This window comes from Ochotona curzoniae, unplaced genomic scaffold, assembly GCF_017591425.1.
Source record: "Ochotona curzoniae isolate NIBS_2020 unplaced genomic scaffold, NIBS_Ocur_1.0 contig_908, whole genome shotgun sequence".
In the NCBI taxonomy this organism is placed as follows: domain Eukaryota; kingdom Metazoa; phylum Chordata; class Mammalia; order Lagomorpha; family Ochotonidae; genus Ochotona; species Ochotona curzoniae.
The window spans coordinates 27082762-27105979 of record NW_024466607.1 but is presented as its reverse complement, the minus strand read 5'-3'; the positions used below and the strand labels follow the sequence as shown (position 1 = coordinate 27105979).

The following is a 23218-nucleotide window of genomic DNA, read 5'->3' as shown; positions in this document are numbered from 1 at the left end:
CAAGTCAATGAATGAATTTTTATTTTCAAAAATATAGAATAAATGAGTATGATCATGTAAGAATCATGTAAGCTGTCTTTAGCCCATGGAGAAAGATATTCGGCATTTTAATTCCTTTATGGGATTAAGTTGCTGCTGCAAGAACTGAGTGGACAGCCACGAAATAGAACTTAAAAATAAATGAATTAATAATCCAAGCCTGTCTGACCTGGGCTACGTGCTGGGAAAGGGATTCCTGTTATCAAGTGCAGCTAGACCTTGTGGCCACTCACTGGCCAAGCCATTAGACCTGGGCATTGGGTGAGAACAGGCTTCTGTTGCAGACCCACCCTCCCATTCTGTACACCAGTAGGCACTGGCCTGGAAATAAGGAGACTTGTGTTTCCAAGGCACAGGGTGGCTTGGTGAGCCATAAGGTAGGAGGCCATAAGCCCTGTCACAGTGACCTGTGATAGACAGTTGCTACCTCCAGCCACCTGCTGGCATCCCATTTAGCCTTGGGGTCAGTCAGTTGCTACAGAGAGATGTCAGATCACAGAGATGACCAGCAGCAAGCCTACAGCAGTTTAATTCCTGCAGTCTAAAAATACAAACCAAAAAAATGTGACTTTTCTGAACTCTTAAGACCTGTTGTAGCCCTTAGCTCCTGAGAATTAGTTATACACCTTGCCTGTTGTCTTCACCACTTGGGGTATCAAGTCACCTTCCCACTTCTCGTTGAAGTAAGAGTTGTTGTATTCCCCCATTTCACAGATGGGGAATCAAAGGCACAAAGGCATTAGGCGATTGGCCAGGATCACAGAGTGAATGCAGAGAAGCTGGGATTTGAACGTGAGTCCCTCTGATGCCTGAGCCCCAGCTCCTGCTCACCACCTAGCATTGCCTCCTGCATTCACTCTGCACACACTTCATGTTTAGCATGCACCATTTGTCATAGTTGCTATCCGCCCTAAAATGTGGTTAATGCCTCCTATTGAAACCCAAGCAGACTGGACTCTGTAGAACATATTAAGACTAATTTAATCTGTTTCCTTTGGTTTCTCTCTTTTAAAAAAACTTATTTCTTTGAAAGTAACAGTTAAAGAGAGAGAGAGACAGAGAAATCTGCCATTCACTGGTTAGTGGGGCTGGGCCAGGCCAAAGCCAGAAGTCAGGAGTTCTGACTACAGCTCTCATGTGCATGCAGGGACTTAAATATTTGGGCTATCTTCTACTGCTTTCCAAGGGGCGTTAGCAGGGAGCTTGATTGGAGTAGGACCAGCCTGGATTTGAACTGGTGGGATGAGATGCTAATATTACAAGCTGGTGTTAATCCTCTGCACCAATGCTGAGTCCTTGACTTCTCTTATAAATGTGCTATGCAGCTGTTGCAGATTCCTCTTCTTTGTTTTCTTAAAGATTTAGTTTTATTTGGAAGGCAGAGTCAGAGATCTACCATCTGCTGGTTCATTCCCCAGATACCTGCAGTGGTCAGGGCTAAGCCAGGCTGAAGATAGACCCAGTGAACTGGTTTTCCTCTTGTAAGAATTCTTCAAGTTTTGAAAATGTTTTGTGTATGAAGGAAGTTCCAGACAGGAATTTTAGACACAGTGTTTTCCAGGCTTAATTGATTTGCTTTGGGAAACATTTTATGTGACTGCTGTTTTCCCAGAGTTTTTTTTTTTTTTTTAATTTTGCTTGATAGGCAGTTACAGAGCTGGGAGGAGAAGGAGAGAGGAAGAGAGAAATTTTCAGTCTGTTGGTTCACTCCCCACATGGTTGCAACAGCTGTCTGAGACAAGCTGAAACCAGGAGTCAGGAGCTTCTTCCGGGTCTACCACGTGGGTTCAGGGGCTCAAGCACTTGGGCTGTCTTCTGCTGCTTTTCCAGGTACATTAGCAGGAAGCTAAATTGGAAGTGGAGCAGCTGGGTCTTGAACCAGTGTTGGCATTGCAAGGCAATTCGCAAGAAGACATCATTCATAAAGGTTAAGGCTGACCAGAAAGGAGCTTTTGCAGCAAAAAAAAAAAAAAATCTGCCACCACTGCCCTTGGGTCTGCTCCCTGTCAGCACTGTATGTGGAGTACTTTTCTAAAGAAAGTTTGTTACTGGAGTTAGGTTTGGGAATATGATCCTAGTGAGTATCTAAGATTTTAAAACCCTTAGAAGTTTGATAAACTATAGAAAAATCAGAGCAATGATTAACGTCCCAACTGTTAATGTTAACAGTCACATCTCCCAGCTATTCCCCAGTGAGTGGGAAACACTTGAGTGAGTGACCCTTGAATAATAAGGCTTGTTAGCTGTTTTCACAAATACCTCTCACTACTGTCAGGTATATTTCACTGGATCCCATTGTGCAGTGGAGCTCAGATAAGACGAGTTTTAACCAATACATCAGTAAACATCCAAGCTTTTTAAAGTGAGATTTTAAATGATTATGTTAAAATGATGTTTTTAAGAACAGTGGTAATATCTCAAGTTCTTAAACTTTTTTAGCATCTGGTCCAAATTTCGTGATTAAGTACCTACAGAACTTTCCCAAATGGTTGCTCAAAAGTGATTTTTCACTAAAAAAAAATCCTCAACTTATAATTTGAAAGAAATTTTTGTAAATACTTGCTAGTTTAGTTCTCAACAAAGTCTTAAGACAGAAGTAGGCTATCTCTAGCCATTTAAGAGGTCAGGAAGCCGAGGCCCAAGAATTGATGCAAAAAAGTTTTGGAGGCCAAGTGGCAGATTGTAGCTCCACCTGTACCATTTCTGATCACCTGTAGTTGCTACGTTTTCCAGAACTTCAAGGTGTATCAGAAATGAACCAGAAATGCTCTGTGCTGATTTGCTCAATTTCAGAGTATTAAACAGGGAATATTTTCAAAACCTTTCTTATAAGCCAGAAAGTTATTTTTAAGCATGCTTAGTCGTCTGCCTTAAAAAGTTACTTTCAGTTCCAACTTACTCTGTGACTTTATGACTTGCAAAACAAATGATGGCAATTTTTATTTATTCCTCCCTGTGCACTAGACCTGGGCTAGCACCTTGCTTACATGATCTCTACATAGTCCTCCAATCAGTCCTGTGAACTAGGATATGTGTTCACTGCAGTCCATGAGAACAGGATGAGTGCAAGTTATTTGCCAAGGTCAGATAGGACAGCATGGGCTGTTTCTGATGGTGTCAGCAGGACTGTTTTCCTTTTGCAAGCATCAAGGCCAAAACAGTTGCAACAGCCAGCGTTAACTTGTGTCCTTGAAATTAAATGTTAGGACTGTGGGGTCTGTGATGCGGTGATAGGAAACACAGAGCTGCTGGTTAGAGCTTTTTGAATGCACCTAAATTTGTTTACATGTAGATTCACATATGACCCGTGTTTACGTTGGAAGATATTGTACTTTTCTCCAAATACAAGCGTATGTTTGATTCTCTGAGGGACTGACATGCTTGTTTAGGGTTTGAAGCAGGACAGATTTTTCATGAGTTGTTTAGAAAACCTGATTAATTCTCAAAAACTTATTTGAATGACACAAAGACAGGGAGAGAAAGAGCCCTCCTACCTGCTGGTTCACCTCACACCTAATGGCTTCAGTTACCACTGCTGGGCCAGGGTGAAACCAGGAACTTCATCTGAGTTTCCCATGTAGGTGACAGGGCCCCATATACGTAAGCCATATTCTGCTACTTTCCCAGACATATCATCTGAAAGCTGGAGTGGTAGCATAGCATCCAGGACTCTAGCTGATGCTCAGATAAGGAATACTCGTGCAGCTGCGCCACAGTGGCAGTCTCCAAACTGACTCCTTTTTGAGAAATTCTCAGTGAAGAAAAAATTTGAAAATCTAAGCATCTTGTTGGATCCTCAAGGAGAGGTGAGAAAATGATGTAACCACTTTGGAAAAGAATTTGCCAGATCCTCCAAATGTTAAACACAGAGTCGTCAAATGACACAGCTATTATAATTATGTGTACATACTCAGATATACACCCAGACACACACCCAGAATCTTGCACATGCACCATTATAGCTGCAGTCCTCAAGTAGGTCATTGAATGGAACCCTCAAATATCTACCTGTTGATGCATGGATAAACCCAGTGCTGCATATCTATACTGTGGAATACTTGAAAATAGGAAGTAGTGGAACACTGATGCACTGATGAACTTTAAAAACTATATGAAGTGAAGGAAATGAGAAATGTCACATATTGTATGGCTTCATCTTATGACTTTCAAAAACAGGCAAACTCATGGATGGCAAATATAATTTAGTGATTGCCAGTGACTCAGGAAAGAGACTACCAAGTGATTGCTGATAGCTCTGGGATTTATTTTGGTGATTATAAAAATATTCTAAAATTAAGTAATGGCAATGATTGTACAACTCTGTGAATATACTGAACCCACCAAATTGGAAATGCTAAAAGGGTAAATTTTATGGTTTGTGAATTGTACCTTAATAAAACCACTATTAAAAGTAACCATAAATATAAAGCTATTTAAAAATTGTTTAAAAAGAATAGCAAGAATATTTATGTCATTTGTATTATGCTTTCCACAAGGGTGCAATTTCTTTATGCAGCCCATTTTGATTTAAGTATTAGGAAAATGACATTGCAGATAGCCGAGACACCAGGCTTGACTCCATGAGACTGAAAAAGGTCAGTAGAGAGAAAAGGGATGGTTTTCTTTGATCCTAAAGCATGTGCTCCCTTGGTAGGAGTTATTCTATCATTGTATTTTTATCCAAAGGAAAGGGAATGGAGCAGATATGTGAGATATAGTGTCTTTTCTTATGCTATTTTCAATGCTGATTTCAAAATTACTCACTAAAATAGCTAATGTGCTAGAAATTAGTTGGAATAATTAGGTCAATACATACAATTCTAACTCAGTAGGAGAAAAGGTCAGATGGTTGAAAGTAAAGAGGATTCTCTTAGAACATGTTGCTTTTGCTTCTGAAGAAGTCCTGTGGTTCTTGCCTTTTCATGCTACAGCAAATGTACTGAATTGTTTCTTTGAGATGCAGATTACTCCTGAATGAACTATCCTCCAGGAATATCAGATGTAGCATGGGTTGTTCTCTTGTAGAAATTGTAGCCTTGTGGTGATTGATGTCTGGCTGTCTTCCATTGTACACAAATAAGTGTCTCTTGTGTCTCTTGGTGCCTGGATGCATCCTTAGATTTTCCCATGTCCGAGTGTTTTTCTGACTCCATCATCTTTCCCTTAGTCATCAAAAGGAGTGAAAAAGAATGAGTTCTGTTCCTCCTGCATTATTCTCGCTATAAGGTTTCTTTTTCCTTAAAGAAACCCAAGGAAGTATTTACAGAGCACAGTTAATCTTTCACATATTCAGTGGCATTTTCTTTTCTTTTTCCCCAATTTTTATTAAGATACAGTTCATGTGTAGTCATCCATTTAATGTGCAGAATTCACTCAGATATTTTTATTTTGTTTTTCTATGTTTATCCGTATGTGCACTCATCAGCACCATAAAGTCTAGATTTTTTTATTGAGAAAGAAATCCTGTATCTTTTTAGCTGGCATCCCTCACTCTGTTCCCAGTCCTAAGCATCTGCTACCTTACTTTTTATTTGTATAGATATCCCTAATTTGGAATTTCACATAATTAGTATCATATGATTTATGGTCTTTTGCAACTGGCTTCTTTCACTTCAGTGATGCACAAAAGTGAAGTGTTTTTGTGGTGATAACAGGGACAATTTCTCAGGCAGATAACAGCAGTTATAAACATGAATGCATCTTAAAATAGAAAACAAAATGCATGAAGCAAAAGTTTATAGAAAAAAGGGAAAATAGACAATTCAACAATAATAGTTGTAAACATCATTACTCTGCTTACAATAAAAGAGAGACTAGCCAGGCAGAAGACCAACTAGGAGGTAGAAAACTTGATTCACAGTATAAAACAATGACATCTGATACATGAATGTAGAACTATCTACCCAACAACTGCAGGATATATGTTCTTCTGACATGCTCATGGAACATTGTTCAGAACAGACTGTATATGCTAGGCCACAGAAAAACTCTAAAAATTAAAAAGTGGGAATATAGCTTTGGGCTTTTAGTACAACAAGTTAATCTTCTATGGACATTTGAGACATGAACCAGTGGATGGAAGATTCTCTCTTTCTCATTCTATTATTGTTTCTGTTACTCTGCTTTTCAAGTAAAAGAAAAATAAATGCTAAACATTTCTTTAAAAGAATACAAAGTATACCTTTGTAAATCACAATGTAATGAAAACTGGAAACAATTAGAGAAAAAAAAAAGTGGGCTTAAGATTATGTGGAAGTTAAAGTACCTTCTCCAAAGTGACCACTAGGCTAGAGAGGAAATCAGAAAATACTTTAAAATGGATTACAATGAGGACACAACATACCCAAACTCATGAAGTGCTGTCAACACAGTGGCTAGAGAGAAAACTGTAAATATTATATTTCTATTAAGAATGAAGAAATCTGTCAGATCAATGTAATTTTCTACTTCAAGATTCAAGGTGAAAAAGAGCAAATTAAAACTAAAGCAAACAGAAGGAAGCAGGTAACAATGAGAGTAGAAATCAAAAAAAATAAAGACAAGGAAAACATTAGAGCCTTAAAATGTCAAGCGTTTACCAATCAAAATAAAGCAAATTAAATACACATACACATCACCAAGCAAGGATTATTTATTTTTCACAAAATAAGAAAGGTACTTTCTTAATGTTTTTTAAAGATTCCATTTCCAGTGTGACTTCCATATACCTCCCTTGAAAAGAAAATTTTTCTGAAAATTTCATCTAGGTGTGGCCTTCTTCCTAATCCACGCTCTGTTTGGGACCTAACATTTGTACTGTAAGCCCCTTTCCGTACCCTATGGTTGAGAAATCTTGCTCAGAGCTGTTGAAGGGACCATTTGGATATTTATACCACAAATCATGGACTGTACAAATTACCAACTGAAAAAATTAGCCTGTTTTTAGAGTTGTTGAATTTTGACACGCACCTGCATTCTCCTTGGCAGGGCCAGGCCAAGTGATACGGGCCTTGTACCACCAGCCAACTGAGCCTCCTTCCTGCACTGATCAACTCTGTGCCTGATTTGTCTCTCCCTCTTGTGTGACTTTGGACAAGTTGCTTAATTTCTGTAAGGCTTTTTTTCTTCTTTTTCTGATAGAAGTCATTTTTTTTTCTCCATCTGAGAGAAGTATGGGAGATAAGAATGTGAGATGTGAGAATATTTTCACTAGCTGTACATACTTCAAGCCAAGTGGGAGCTGAGGCCAGTGTGAATCCAAGTCACCTGGGGATCTTGCTAAATGAAGAGTCAAGTCTGAGCCAGAATCCATGTCCCTCCAAGCTGCCACGTATTGCCAGTGCTGCTGGTCTGTGGATCTTGCTTTAAGTAGTCAGCCAGAACTCAGGAAGCCTCCACAAGACCTGCAGATCAATAGAATGAACTGAAGTCTCAACTGGTTGCTTCCTGAACTTGGTCTGGAAGTAAAATAGAAAGCCTATTCTTACATTTTAAGTATTACAGTGACCTCCTAAGGTAATAGAAGACCTTGTAGTGTGTTCTCTGTTTTTGTTTTTTGGGGTTTTTTTTTCTGTTTTTTTTTTTTTTGTAGTGTCTTTTGGCTCCCCATCTCTCAGGCCTCTTGCCACGGTAGCTTATTGAATATCAAAAGAGGTATATATAAAATATCTCCATTTCTGTTCTTTGGAGCTCTATAGCTGCTAGTTCTTAACCCCCTCTACAGCCAAAGGCAGAGAGTGAGAACCACTGAAATCCTAGCAAGGCTTTTGTTACCATATGAAAAGAATCACAGGCGATTGTTTCCCTTAAACTCAGGCCAGATCGTTTCATCCCTTCATTGAGCATGGATGAAAGCTCCCAAAAAGAGAGAATTCCCAAACCCTTAGTCATATCCAGAGGAACACTGATCAAGTTGCAGAGTCCACAGTATGGAAGCCATGTTGGGGAGGCATAATTTGATAATGAGGTGTCATTTTAAGATGAGTCTGAATCAGTTCTTCATATGCAGTAGTTGTGGCTTGAGATGAAATAATACATGCTGTTTGATTTATTACAGAATACAGTAGCAGTCACAGAAGAGGCAAGAGGAAAATCAGAAGCAGAAAATGGGGAGGAAAAACTAACCTGGCTGATGATGTGGATATATTGAGCAGCAGCTTGGCACCCAAAGCATTGTCTCCCCACGATAATAGGACAGAAAGCAGCCAAGAAAAGAGAACCCACAGACGGACAAAGCGTTTCTTATCCTACCCACGGTTTGTAGAAGTGATGGTGGTGGCAGACAACAGAATGGTTTTATATCATGGAGCAAACCTGCAACACTATGTGTTAACCTTAATGTCAATTGTAAGTACATTGAAAAGAGAGTGATTAATAAGGTCTCTAAATGTGCTGTTGGGTGATGAGTTTCTGTCCAGTGCTTTGGTGCTTCAGCTGTTCAGGCAAGTGACCAGAGGGAACAATCGCCAATTGGTTCAGTGGCTGCTTTTGATCATGACGTAACTGAAGATACTGTGAATTATGTGTTAGGCAACATAATTCCTAGTGAAAGGGTGGAACGTCTCCTGGCAATCCTGCTAGGTAAAATTATCAACCCCATTGTACAGACAAGAATGCTAAGTCTCAGAGACCTTAAGTCACTTACTTGTTCAGGGTCAGATATAACTAACGAGGGGTTTACACCTTTAGTTTGTTCAGATCCTGAAATGAGTGTTGTTTATCCAGTTTGTAAACTTTGCTTAGCCAGGAGTGGCTCATCAGTAAAGCCTGGCAGTGTGGGTTGTGATGTAGAGTCGCCTGGAGAGCTGTTTAAACCTCAGCAGTCTGCTTCTAGCCCCTTTCCCCCAGGTTTGTAATTGTAGCCCTGACAGTAAGGTTTAGGAATTGCTCACATATTTTACCACTCCCATTTTGAATTGAAAACACAAAGCATTTACATATTTACAAAAATCAAAATGAGCCAAAAAAGTAAATATCCTCCTCTGTAAGCATCCATTGCCCACTTCTTCTCAACATTGTAAGAATTTTTGAGACTATTTCTAACCAGCACCACCCTGTAGAAATACAATCCAAACAGCCTATTTACTTCTAGATTTTTGGGCAGTCACATTTTTAAAGAATTTAAAAAGGAAAAATCAATTTTAGTAATTATTGTTTTTTATCCAAGTGTTTCAAAAAAATTTAACAAGCTATTTCACTTTTTATTTTTTATATGAAGTCTTCAAATGCATTATGTAGCTTACACTCACAGCACATCTCACTCCAAGCTCTTTACATGTCACATGCTAAGTGGCAAGCATACCTTGCAGTGTAACTAGACAGTTCTGTGGGTTTAAAAAAATTTTTTACATTTTATTTGAAAGTCAAGGTTAGAGAGAGATCTTCCATCCACAGGTTCACTTGCTCTGTAAATGGCCACAACAGCCAAGCCTGGTCCAGATTAAGGGTAGAAATTTGCTCCAGGTCTCCTGTGTGAGAGATAGAAACCCCAGCACTTGGACCATTTTCTAATGCTTTTCTCAGGTCATTTACAAGGAGTTGGATCAAAAGTTGAGCAGCCAGGAAATGCACCTGTGCCCACGTGGGATGCGGGCTGTGTAGGCAGAGGCTTCACTTGCTACACCACAGCTTTGGTTCCTAGACATTTCTTAAGTGTGCATATATAACTTTGTTTCAAACAGAAAAGGAACAGTCTCAAATGCTATATTGTACATTTCTATTTTCATGCATTTTTAAAGAGGTTGTTCCCTAGCTGCTCGTCCAGATTTACTATCATTAATTTTAAGCTTTAGGATAACATTGCTGTTTATGGTTGACCATTATTTATCTGAATGTGAAGCTGCTTTTAGTAAATTCTCCCAACAAACATGAAAAGTTTCCACATATTGGAAGGTTGCATTAGAGCTTCTCCTTGTCTCCAAATGGCTGATAGTGTTCCTTCCCTTTCCTGACTGCCTTCTGCAATCCTGACTCTCCTCCGTTCCTCATTTCCTGTTCCTTCCCATTCCTTTATGCCCCAGTGTCCTCCTGTGTGGAAGTTAGGAAAGCTCAGATCAGGCTAGCACAGCTCCAGCTCCCATTCAACCCCTTGGTTTAATTCTGTCATAAGAAATCTGCTTGTGGAGGTAGACTTTGTGTCTGTCTGTCCTAGGCCAAGAGTTTTGGCTCTGCTGCTCACCACTGTGGAAACTTGGGCAGGTCTTTTCATTTTTCTGAGCTCTAGCTTTCTTATTCATGGAGCAGAAATTGATGCACTTGGCTTGAGAGTTATGGTGTGGGGACAAACTGCAAAGGCATATGCACCTTGCAACAGAGATCTAGGACATACTAAGTGTTCAGTGAATGTCAACACTCATAATCAGAAAAGAATACACAGAGGTGCTTCGTTAGGTACAGTCATGCTAAACATCGATTATAAGGTTGCTGAAGACACAGGCAGTGGCCAACTTTAAAAAGTCACAGCAGACACATGGTCAGTGCCAGGTTCTTTCAAGTGGCCATCCGGGACTTCAGTTAGGAGGAAAGAGTTTGATGGAAAAGTACTACCCCGTGTTTGAATGCAGACTTGTCAAGTCACATAGCAGTACAATTTCAGAGGAAAACACCTTGGCTTTTAAATTATTTTTAATTCATTACTACCTGAAACTACCATCTAAAAATTTTATGCAGAGACTTGAAATAATTGTTGAGTACATCTGAATTCAAAACTACAAAATGCCCATGTTGCATGATGTATAAAAAGAGGTGGAGTCCAAAGTAAGAAGTGAATTGCTTATTGCTTACCTAGGAGTTCACAATTAACTTTGAAAAATTTATCTTGGTTGCAGGTAGCTTCTATCTATAAAGACCCAAGTATTGGAAATTTAATTAATATTGTTATTGTGAACTTAGTTGTGATTCATAATGAACAGGTAATGACTTTTTCTTTTTTCTCTTTTCTTTTTTCTTCTGTCTGTACCCAAAATGGCATATCTCATTGATGTTGGTACAACGAACCAACCATCGTTTCTTTTTCTCTATTTAGGAAGGACCTTCTATATCTTTCAATGCCCAGACAACACTAAAAAACTTTTGCCAGTGGCAGCATTCAAAGAACTATCCAGGTGGAATCCAACATGATACTGCTGTCCTCATCACGAGGTATATGGATTTCTCACTCTCCAAATCTCTTAGTATCGTGTCAAGTGATGGAATAGGGCTCCGCCTTCAAAGCATCCACCATGTGGCACATTCTCTGCACACAGACACTGTTGACAGGTTGGAGCAAATAATTCTTCATTGTCCGGGTTGCCTTGTGCATTGCAGAATGTTAAGCAACATCAATATTTTCTGTGCACTGTGTATCGGTAGCCCTGCCTCCTCTCATGTGTGACAGCCAGCCAGGTCTCCAGTCATTGCAGTTGAGAGCCATTAACCATCAAGTGCCAGGTGAACCATCACTGTGTCAGCCAGGACTGAAAGTGTTTTTAATAACAAGGGTAGCTATTTTTCCAGATGAGCTTGTTGGTGCTGTGTGAGATTACCAGCTTGTGAGATTTTGCCAGAAGTCAGCAATAAATAGATTTTAAAAAATTGAACCATCCCAATGAAACAGACGTTACTATCAGAAAAATGTTCAAAGTGCTATATAGAGCGACCAAGAGAGGTGTTAGCCTACTAGTGCCTCTCCTGATTGGCCCATCTGATAAGATCATGAACACTTCAACTTAAATGCAAAGCATTTCACACCTTCTCAGGAATGTTCTCCCTTAAGCCAAGGTGTTGGGAAGAGTCCTGGGTGGAGAGGTTTCCAGTTTTCCTGTGGCAGCTTTGACAATGGCAGAGAACCTCATGTAGCTTTTAACCTGTAAGTCAACAGTATCTAATCTTGGGGTTGTAGAAACATAGTCTTGTTAGTTGCCTTTTTGTAAAGTGTGTGCTGCTGTGAAGGCCTGAAAGTCTCTGAAGTGCTAACTTGTATTGACAATTGCCCTTTGCTGTGCCAAGGCCTAAGTCTACTTTGCTTTCAGACAGGATATCTGCAGAGCGCATGACAAATGTGATACCTTAGGTGAGTCCTCTGTGTCTCCTCTGGGACTACCACAGTTTACTGCATGTGTTTATCCCAAGCCACCACTGCTCTTTGAAAGCCAAATCTTGTTGTTTTTCTTTGTTTTGTGTCTCCCTTGACTAGGTCTTGCTGAACTGGGGACCATTTGTGATCCCTATAGAAGCTGTTCCATTAGTGAAGACAGTGGATTGAGTACAGCTTTTACAATAGCCCATGAGCTAGGCCACGTGTAAGTATCTTTTAATAATTACATTTCTTCCAGAGTAACCTGATACTGGCTCCTTTGCATCCATGAGCAATGACTTGACTCTAGAGGGTGGAAGGCACTTTGAAAATCATAATAAAGCTTGCAGGGTTGAAGAGCTTTTTGAACTTGATCAGGAGAAATGACTTCAGCTTCAGAAAGAAGATGACATGCAGAGTACTCGCTTTAGTCATAGCTCATGTGTGGCTCTGGTTAAACACCTAGCATTAAAAATGTGTGTTTATTTATCTGAGGGGCAGAGGGACAGGCTTAGACAGTGCCCATCTGTGGATCAGCTCCCTGAATGACAGTTCTAGCCTCCAGCTGGGACTAGAGCTTGGAATCAAGAACTCAATCCAGGTCTCCCACAAGGGTGTCAGGAACCCAGCTATTTGAACCACCCCACTGACTCCCAGACTGCATTTATAGGAAGCTGGAGTCAGCTTTGGAGCTGGGCATTGAACCCAGATACTCTGACAGGGAAAGTTTTTTGGCATCTTAACCAGTTTTCGAAGCACTAGGCTAAATGCTAGCCTGTTGTGCTTAATATACAAGGTGTAACAATATTCTCCATTGCTGCTGGAGGAATGGAACATTTTTATTCTTTCTGGATTTTTGTCCATTCTCTTCCTGAAACAGGATCAATACTCTTCCCTGGTTTGGGGCTTGCTATGATCAGTATTGAACTGATGGCACTCAGGAACCAGAAAGCAGAATGGTCATTCTTTTAAGATACATTCTTGAACATTAAGAACTATTATAAGTTCAACTAAGATTGATTTTTAGCATCTTTATGTGCAAATATTGAAGTGACTCATTTTTTAGATACAAAGTAAATTAATGGAATAGATTTCATAGACTTTTTTAAAAAAAAAAAGATTTATTACTTTTTTTTTTATTTGAAAAGCAGAGTGATGCAGAAGGAAAGAGAAAGAAAAAAAGAGAGGAAGAACAGGAGAGAGAATCTTCCCTTATAGACCAGATCTCCCTTATGTCTGCAGCAGATGGGTCCGGGCTAGGCCCAGGTGGAGGCTAGGATCTAGGAACTCCAGCCAGGTCTCCCAGGTGGGTGGCAGGAGTCCAGGCACTTGTGCTACCATCCTCTGCTTTTCCAGGTGCAGTAGGAAGAAGCCCGACCAAAAGTGGAAGACTTGTTACTCAAGCTGGCATCCTAAGTAGCAGTTTAATGTGCTGCACCACCATTCCTTCCTGACTTCAGTGACTTTTATTCCAGATTGTACTTTTACATGAGGAGTCTCTATATACTTATCTGATCTTTTTTTTTTTTGTAGTCAGGGTGAATATGAAGGTAATTTCTCCCTCAATAATAAATTAATCGTATGGGTCAATTCTGTGGTTAGAGATAGTCACCAGAGAGAGAGAGGAGGTGACCCTTCTGAGAAGAGAAGATAGTTGCCTTGCTGAAAGTGACTTGTGAGTCATAGAACCGATGTTTGTGGATTGACGAAATACTTCCTATTGGTTTTTGCCTGCCCCTACTTCCTCTGGCTAAGTCAAGAATGGCAAGTATGTATTAAATGCTGCCACAAGTTCCCTCCCACACCCAAGAGGGCATTGGCATCCTTCACAGCCTTTTCACAGGTACAACCAGGATTAGCTTAAGACTCCTTTTGTGTCTGAAGGCAGTACCAATCAATTGGTGTTGGCATGGAACATGCTGCTATTTGCTCTCTGAGTTGAGCCCATGGAGTTGGCATGCCTCTGTGTTTAACAATTCTTCTCACGGATTTGATTCTCCTTGCACTTTGCATAACTTTGTAATAATATGCCTGCACAGGTGTGCCATTTGTCAACCTGATCCAAAAAAAAGAGATGCTAAGACTGATGGTGAGACTCTTATTAGAAAGCTTTTGGCTTTGCTTTTAACCCTGGTGGACTCTTTATGTTCACATTATTATCACAGCCTGCCAAATTTTCAACTCTATAAATCGCGCTTTAACAGCTTATTAGGAATTCTAACTGCTGTCCTATGGAATCACTGGAAATCTAATGTGCTCTTCTGACAGTTCATTGGGTAACTCCACATTGAGAACTTTCACAATTCCAAAAAAACCACTGCAACAACATGAAGACCCACTGCATATCTATACCTATTAAATTAAAATTTATTAAATTTTATTACGTTCACAATTATTCAAGTTCCTTTCCACAATGTGGAGCCCAGTTAAAGTCTTTTTTCCTAGGATCCATTCTAGAGGCATTTGTAACAGCACGATTCTTATTGTTTTTGATATTTTCAACCACTGTCTCATTGGCTTTAGGTTCAACATGCCTCATGATGACAACAATAAATGTAAAGAAGAAGGTATAAAGAGCCCCCAGCATGTCATGGCACCAACCTTGAACTTCTACACCAATCCCTGGATGTGGTCGAAGTGTAGTCGGAAATACATCACCGAGTTTTTAGAGTAAGATGTGAATTTCATTTTAGCATAGATGTCTGGTGTCTGGCCCACATGGAGTGAACTAATGATGGGGACAAAATAGAGAACGCTGCATTCCTTTGTAGTTGTTATTTTTTGTAGATTCTCCTTGGAGGATAATTTTTAAAAAAAACACTCTGAAATCTGTGTAGTTCATAGTCTTGCAAGCTTTTGGAGGATTATAGACCAAGCCAAGAGAACATGTAACTGTTGCTTACATAAGGGGAAGTTTTGCATTATGTTCAGATCTTGGGGGATTGATCCCACCCTGCTTCCCCGCACTCTCTCCCCTTCCCTCTTTTCTTCTTTTAGCTTTCAGCTAGGCTGCCCACAGATCCAATTATATTGCACAAGGTCCCCATGTCATAGATTTATTGCTCCTCTCTCCCAGAAGTAAGAAAGGTGGCACAAACGTTCCAGAATTGCTGAGTGCATAACTTCTCAGACACAGCGATGAGGGGGCCTTGTTCATCAGAGCTAACCAGGTGTGCATTTTACAGGAAAGTTGTTGCACCAAAGCAAAAGAACTAGAGAGTGGCTCTTTTTTATCCTTTCAAACACATGCTGCGAGGTGTTTTTCTTTCTCTGAGTCACTGATTCACTCACTTGCTCATCCTTTCAGCAAACATTTACTCAACGCCTGTTGCTGTGCACATAGCCCTATGTTGGGATGAAAAAACACCACCTTTGTATTTTTTGCCCATAAGATGCTTACAGTCTATGGGGGAAAGGACTAATAATAAAAAATAAACAAACAGGTGATTAATGGCCTCCAAAGAAGACCAGAGATGTTGCAGGCATCTATTTTTTATCAGCTATACCATATACACAGCATGTGGCTATAGAAAACATTCACAAAAACAGAACTTCAGCTTTGGCTTTAACCCTGATCAAAGAGAGAAAAGGCAGTATAAAGAAGGAGTTGTCTCCTCTTCCTATAAACTTGGACAGTGGCCTTTATGTTTATCCATAGCATTGATGGTCACTACTTTACTCTCTGTGTTTTTCTTTCCCTAGCACTGGTTATGGTGAATGTTTGCTTAATGAGCCTGAATCCAGACCTTACCCACTGCCTCCCCAGCTGCCAGGCCTCCTTTACAACGTGAATAAGCAGTGTGAATTGATTTTTGGACCAGGTTCTCAGGTGTGCCCATATATGGTAAGTGTGGCAGGAAGATACTTTTGCCCCCGTGCATTGTCTCTGGATGGTTCCTCATTCTTAGAGTTTCACTGGGTTCTCACTCTAATAGAAATTCCCCAAGGGACAGTTGAAAATGAGGCTGACTATTGAGTAGGGTAGTGATGATGATGGTGTTCAGCAGTATCATTGCTCATTATGAGATGCTGCTTTACCTGCACTTTGTTTTTTCACTTTCGCGACAGCCCAAAAGGGAAATGTGCCGTCCTCACCTCACTTTCAAGTGGGTAAATGAGACAGGAGAGCCCAGGTTCCAGAGCCAGGCACCACACAACTTCAACTCTTTGTTCTCATAGTTTCCTTTCATTCCCTGTGACCAGGCAATCTAACTCTCCTAGATTTAGAGTTAAGTAATTCACAAGACAAGCCTGTTTCCGTACTATAGTTTTCTCGCCCTACCCTGGGCTTAAAGCCATTTCTGGTAGTGACTGAGCTGGGGTGTGCATATGGTATTCTGATGTCCTGGACACTTGAACTTGCACAGTCTCCAGTGGTGATCAGATTGCACATAGGCAGAAGTCTACTTACACTGGATGCCTCTTTGTGTTCTTTTGGTGTGGATTTGCTTATTTTATTAGGAGAGATTCCAGGGGTGGCACAGACTGGGAAATAGAGTGGTTCCAAATGAAAGTCTTAGTTACCTTTACCATAATGATGCTGATTTCTGTGTTACTCACGATAGTAGCAATCAGGTACCATCAGAACATCTTCAGGGATAAGTAAATTACAGTGCCTGCATTAATAGAATATTATACAGTAGTTGTAAATTGTCGGCACTTGACAGAGGGTTCCTGATACAATTTTAAGATAAAGTAAAAGAAGAAATAATTTTCAAGTTCTAGAATTTTCTTCCCTTAGGGTAATGGGTATATGGATAACCCATCATTATTGTGATTTTCTGTTCTGAAAGATTCACCATATTTCACCCTTTCTTTTTCCAACTGCCCACAAAAGCCTTAGAAAAGACTAGTAAGATCACAATTGATAGTATGTGACCTTGCAGGAAAGAAAATCACTACTAACTTTGGGTCAGATCAAAATAAAGCACCCGTTACTACTCTTCACAACCTTAACTGCAGTCACACAATTCCAATGTGGTGCTTAGCATGCTCCTTCTGAAGCCTCAGTTTCCTCATCTGTACCATGGGGCTGTGTCACTGAGGACCCCTGATGCTAGGCCCAGGAATTTGCCCTTTTACTCTTCCATGAGTCCTAACAGGCAGGCATAGACTGGGTCTAAGAGAATACGTTATCATTGTCACACCAGCGATAATGCTACTGTCTCTACCCACCCCCTTAGCACTGACAAAACGTTAACTGACAGCAGTCCTTGTCTTATTTGATACTGTCTTAACCACAATGTCCCTTCCTTGTCATTCAACAAAACTGAACAGATGCAGTGTAGACGACTGTGGTGCAATAACGTGGATGGAGCTCACAAAGGTTGCCGTACTCAGCATACACCCTGGGCCGATGGGACAGAGTGCGAGCCCGGAAAGGCAAGTAACACCCCACCCAGCCCATGATTCCATCCTGGGGCGCAGATGTATGTGACTGGGTTCTATGTCAACCCCCAGGATTTAGAACACAAGATACCAGAATCTGTTTTAGCATCTTAAATTGAGTCCATCTGAGTATCGACAATCGTGAAATGTTGGTTATAATGTAATACTGCTACCTATCAGCATGGCCTCAATTTTAATACTTTCTCTATATTGAAGACTTGAGTCTCATTTCAACATTTTTGAAATCTCCATGTGCTTTTCAAATGATAGCTATAATTAATGTGAAGTGATATTTCTTTTTTCTTCTCTCTTCTTTCGGGAGTGGCACTGAGCAACTGTGCTCCTCAATGGAGCCTCCAGGGGATACAGAGATTTAGGGGTAGCCTGAACTTGTAACACTCACGGCCATTTTATCAGGCTTTTGCTAATCCAGGGCATTCCCTGATGTCACTTGGGATAGATCCAAATCCTGGTTCCCATGAACGGATTATACTGATTCCCATGTACTTGTTAATAGCTAAACAAAACCTGCAACTTGTGTGGCCCAATGATAGCAGTGGCCCACGCATCTGAGTGTATGATTAACTTGGCGTGCTGCACCTGGTATGCTAGTGACATCATCCTCATCCTCCCCAAGGATTTGGCTGTAAAAAGTTATAGATATAAATCCTGAATCCCTTTTTAACATCCATACTGGAAATGGTCTTACCTGTGATACAGTCCATGAGCACTATTTTTTGAGTGCGGTTTCATCCGTATTATTTATTTTGTGCTCTGCGTCCTAAAGCCCATGTGATTCATTTGAGATCATTTCTTCTCAGTTTGTTTTCCTTGCTCTTCATTTTCCCTTGTAATCAGTGGTACCCAGAGTGTTTCCATGGGTGTAGTGTAAAGAGAAGATAGAACATAATTCTTCTTGTGATGTTTTGGGCAAGGAGCAGGGACCAAAAAAATGACTTTCCCACTCAGGTCACCCTTGACTGTCCTTGACAGGTCTCCCCAGCATAATTCCATCCATTTTCTGTTCAGACAACACAGTGACGTTTAGTGGAGGAGTCGTAATTAAAACTCGCTGCTAACTCCTTCAGTTTCCAGTGGTCACTAGAACCAAGAGCTTGTTCACCGATCGCTCATTGCAGAGTTAAATAACCCAGAGAGCATGAAAGTTATTTTTAAAATGGTATGCCCAAAACAAGAGTAAAAATTAATGGGGCTAACATTGTAGTATAGCAAGTTAAGCTTCCCTTTGCAGTGTTGGTGCTCTATTCCATATGGGCTTGTGTCTAGACTGCTCCATTTCTGATCCAGTTTCCTGCCGATGACCTAGGAAATCAGTGAAGGATAGTGGAAGGTGTTGGGGTCCTGCTACCCATATGGGAGACCTGGCAAAAGCTCATGGCTTCTGACTTTGACCTGGCTCAGTCCTGGCCATTTACAGCCATCTGGGGAGTAAACCTATGGATGGAAAATCTTTTTTCTCTCTCGTTCCTTTATAATTCTGGCTTTTATATCAATCAATAAACCTTTGAAAAAAACAAGTATTGTTGTGAAGATGATTTTGTACTTCCATTGATGGCAAAGTCATCTCCTATTGTAATTTCTTGACACCAGAACCTCTGCCTCACAAAGAAGTGGAAAACTAACAACTGAACTGGGCTTAGTCATAGTAGCTTCTAGACTTTTCATTGGCTTAAAAAGAAACCTGTCTTTCTGAACAAAAAGGAGTCTTGTACTTCTAGGACATTTACTTTAGTGTTTTGGTGGCCAGAAGGATATAGGTTTGGTTAGGAATTAGGTTCTCAGGTTTCCCAGAAATCATTGAAATTGAACATGACCCTGTTTCTTAGAAAAGCAAGATACGGCTTCTAAACACAGTGATCCAGACGGGTGCTGCCAGTGGAGGGAACATGACAACAAGCATGACACCTGGTTGACAACTTGAGTAGTTGACTTGGCTTACAGCAGCCAATTATATTGCTTAAATCTGTTTGATCTCAGCAAAATCACTGGTTTGTGTCCTGCCTGTTAATCAGTCAGAGGCACCCACCTACTGTGTCCATTTCTGACACATGTGATTGCTGGTAACACCACAACAAAGAATCCTTAGGAGTACATAAAGTAACTGTATGTAGTATAGTTGTCATGGATGGGCCTCCAGGCTTTGCAGAGAGGTATGCTTTCTCAGTCATTGTTGAAATTGGAGACTCTTGGTGGGTATCGGTTCTATCTTTTTAGTGTTCTGTTTTGCAACGGAAGCAGGAGAGAGAGGGGAGTGCAATTATTCTTTTATCCTCTGAGAGAGGGGAAACCTGGGAAAGCTTCCAGAAAAACCCTACTGTGTACAGAGCACCCATAGACTTACTAGGCAGTGTTGCAAAGGTTAGACTTGGCACCCTCATAGAAACACAACTGTGCGACAAGATGATAGCTCCAGTATTCATTGTGTTCTACCAAAGTAGCCATGTCTTGCAGCTTTTCTTAAAACTATGAGTATATTAAGTATCAGGACTGAGGAACATCTGGCCCACACCATTTAAGGCCACAGAATCATATGTTCTGACCCTGCCAATGCATCCATAGGTTGGGCTCAAAATTTTGTAAATGTATATTTAGCTGGCTCACTTTTTAGTTGCTAATTCTAAGCCCATGAATGATGAATGATGATATAAACAACCACATGGCCCTTGACAGAAGAAAGGGTTCCCTACCTTGACCCTGAAGAGTATTCATATTTTTTAAATGAATTAAAATAAGATGTAGAGATGTTGGCAGATAATTTCTGTGTGTTTTGATTTGGTTTCACAAGAAGTGCTGTCTGCATCCTTTGCCTATATGCTAGCAAATTCTGTCACTCTTTGCCATCAGGTTAACTTTATTCTTCCCCATTCCTTCAGCACTAATCTTTTTCCTGCTGCTTGACACAGTGTTATTTTGATGAGTTTTCACAATGAGTTCTGCAGACATCTCTTCAACCATTTCTATCTGTACAAAAACTTAAGGAGCACAGGTTCTCTTACAGAGAATGAATATTGAGGTGGTAGCCTTGCATCCTAGCCCAGCCCAGCCACCTCATTTATTGGGCTTCCACTAAAAATTCCCATCTTTCTTTAGGTTTTAGAAATGCTACCCATTTCTTCATAGTTGAGAGCATGTGTTTGTGCTATTGGATCCAGTTCTCTATATTTTGGTCTTCTCTCTGCAGCTTACTGACATTTGCTCTGTAACTCCACTTTTCTTTTCTATACAATGGAGGTAATAATAGTGCCAATGCATTGTGTGTTGTGTGGATTATGTGAATATGAAAGTAGTTCAGATAGTTCTTAGAAAATGGAATTAGAAGATAAGTTTCTTTTAAAGATTTATTTTTATTATTTTTTCATTGGAAAGACGGATATACAGAGAGGAGAGACAGAGAGGAAGATCTTCCGTCCGATGATTCACTCCCCAACTGAGCGCAACGGGCCGATACTATGCCGATCCGAAGCCAGGAGCCTCTTCCGGGTCTCCCACAGGGTGCAGGTTCCCAAAGCATTGGGCCGTCCTCGACTGCTTTCCCAGGCCACAGGCAGGGAGCTGGAAGGGAAGCGGGGCCGCCGGGATTAGAACGGGTGCCCATATGGGATCCCTGGCGTGCAAGGCGAGGACCTTTAACCACTTGCGCCACCGTGCCGGGCCCGATAAGTTTCTTTTGATGCAAAAATATTGCATGAAATTCATGAGGTCTTTAGAAAGTTTATGGGAAATATGTGTACTAGGAAAGAACTGGATTTTTAAAATGCATCAAAAATATATTTAAATTTCATTTTCTCACAAATGTTCTGAAGTCCCTTCAAGTGAGCAAGTGAATATCACTTATCTGAAATGCTTGGGGCCATAACTGTTTAGGATTTTGGATGTCACAATGTTTTTATATTAATGAAATATCTTGGGGATGGGACCAAGTCCAATTACACAATGTATTTTATATAAGTATATACTTGAAAGTCAGAGTTACAGATAGGGAAACAAGAAGAGAGCTATTCCATCTCTAGTTCACTCCCCAAATGAATAAAATCCCTCCTAGAGGGTGCTCTGGGCCAGCCATGGGGGTCACCTTCCAGAGACACTACCTTTGTGTGTGTTACCTACCCCTACCCTACCTTGCTTCCTAGCTTTGGCTTCCTGTCAGGGCTTCACACCCCAACAATAGCACTGAATTGATATGGGCTTCTCCCCTTCCTGGCCTGCTGAATTGTATTTTGAGCATTCATTCATTCATTCATTCATTCATTTCAAGCACCTTGGCCTTCCTCATACTCCAGGCTTCAGGACTTGAAAGCATTAGTAAGAAAAAAGTAGTCGGGCTTAGGGCTTCTGGTAATGTGTCCACTTTGCTTTAGTCTCATCCTGCATGCTTTTTCAGGGGTGCCTTTGTAGGAATCAGGTAAGCAGCCTTTCCCACATCCTTATCTAGTTAGAATTGAGCTTTCAAATCCACAAGGGAGCCAGCTCTCTAGTCTGATGATTTCCCAGGCTTGTAGCTTCTTTGGGTTTTGCTGATGGAGTTTGACCACACAAATCTGGAAACTCTGAGCCTCTGGCAACCAGTCTGCCCAGTTTCAATCTTCATTTTTGCAAGTTTGGAGATGAACTGAACATTTGGAAGCAAGTATGATCTGTGGAAGAGGACGGCCAGTCCTATGATGGCTCACTGCACTGGGCTCTCCCTGACTCTTCCCCTTATTAAATACAGCACTGCAAGTTTGGATTTTGTGTTCCCAAAGAAATGGAGGGCCCCGCGACTGATGGATCCTGGGGAAGCTGGAGTCACTTTGGAACCTGCTCCAGAACTTGTGGAGGGGGCATCAAAACCGCCATTCGGGAGTGCAACCGACCGGAGTAAGTCCTAGCATATGTGGCTGACATGCTTTTGAGGGTGGGGTTAGGTGCTTGTCCTAACAACACAAGAGCCATTTAGCTAGAGGCAGGCAAATGGAAACAAAGCAATGGGATGTTTCCATCCAGATTGAGGAACAACCTGTTTGTGGTAATCTGAATTCCTGGAGAGGGCTCAGGCACCAGTGTCGCTCTGCATTTGTACAGCCTCAAACGTTTGGGACCCAAGGTCCACAGTCACTTGTCAGTGGAATTATTTTACAGATGAGACCCCCTAAACGCTGCCTGGCCATAATCTATTGGCAATGTGTACCAGCCTAACTTTGTTAGGATTTACTTGTTCTAATGAAGTTGATGGATTGTTTCTCATGCATTTGTTGAGGGAAGAAGCTGTTTAAAAGTAGGTAATGAATTGCTATTTCCATTATGAGGATTGACGTTGATTTTGTGTGGTTCTGAGGGATAGAAAATAATACAACAAATGAAGAGTTTGTAGAACCTTTACTCATACACAAGCTGAGCAGCTTAAGAAGTCTTTAAAGAACAGAGGCAGTTTTTAGTCTTAGAAACCAACAACCATGTCTTAAGACTCCAGCTGCTTTGAGCTGAGTAAACTGATGCCACCCAGTAGTACACGTTTACTTGATAACTTTGTTCTACTGGTTTACTCCCCACCTCCACCCCCCGCCATGCCAGCAGTAACCAGGGCTGGGCCACACCAAATCCAGGAGCCAGGAACTCAATCCAGGTATTCCACGTGCATTTCAGGGACTCAGCTATTGAACAATCAGCTGCTGTCTCACAGGGTGTGCATTAACTGGAAGCTGAAATGAGAAGTAGAGATGAAACTTAAGTCAAGGCACTTCACTGTAGGACACTGATGTC

General features: G+C 40.9%; 1 protein-coding gene across 2 annotated transcripts in view; it reads left to right on the top strand.

Annotated features, from left to right (window-relative positions):
* ADAMTS9 (ADAM metallopeptidase with thrombospondin type 1 motif 9) overlaps positions 1-23218 on the top strand; it is a 147058-nt gene that overhangs the window by 22979 nt on the left and 100861 nt on the right. The window contains exons 4-12 of one of the 2 annotated variants that reach the window (XM_040995061.1): positions 8075-8364; positions 10845-10928; positions 11042-11157; positions 12027-12067; positions 12191-12296; positions 14594-14740; positions 15773-15914; positions 17348-17452; positions 22191-22336. In XM_040995061.1, coding sequence (XP_040850995.1) covers positions 8075-8364; positions 10845-10928; positions 11042-11157; positions 12027-12067; positions 12191-12296; positions 14594-14740; positions 15773-15914; positions 17348-17452; positions 22191-22336 — 1177 coding nt within the window. The remainder of the gene's footprint in view (positions 1-8074; positions 8365-10844; positions 10929-11041; positions 11158-12026; positions 12068-12190; positions 12297-14593; positions 14741-15772; positions 15915-17347; positions 17453-22190; positions 22337-23218) is intronic. The other variant, XM_040995062.1, reaches the window with a different exon arrangement.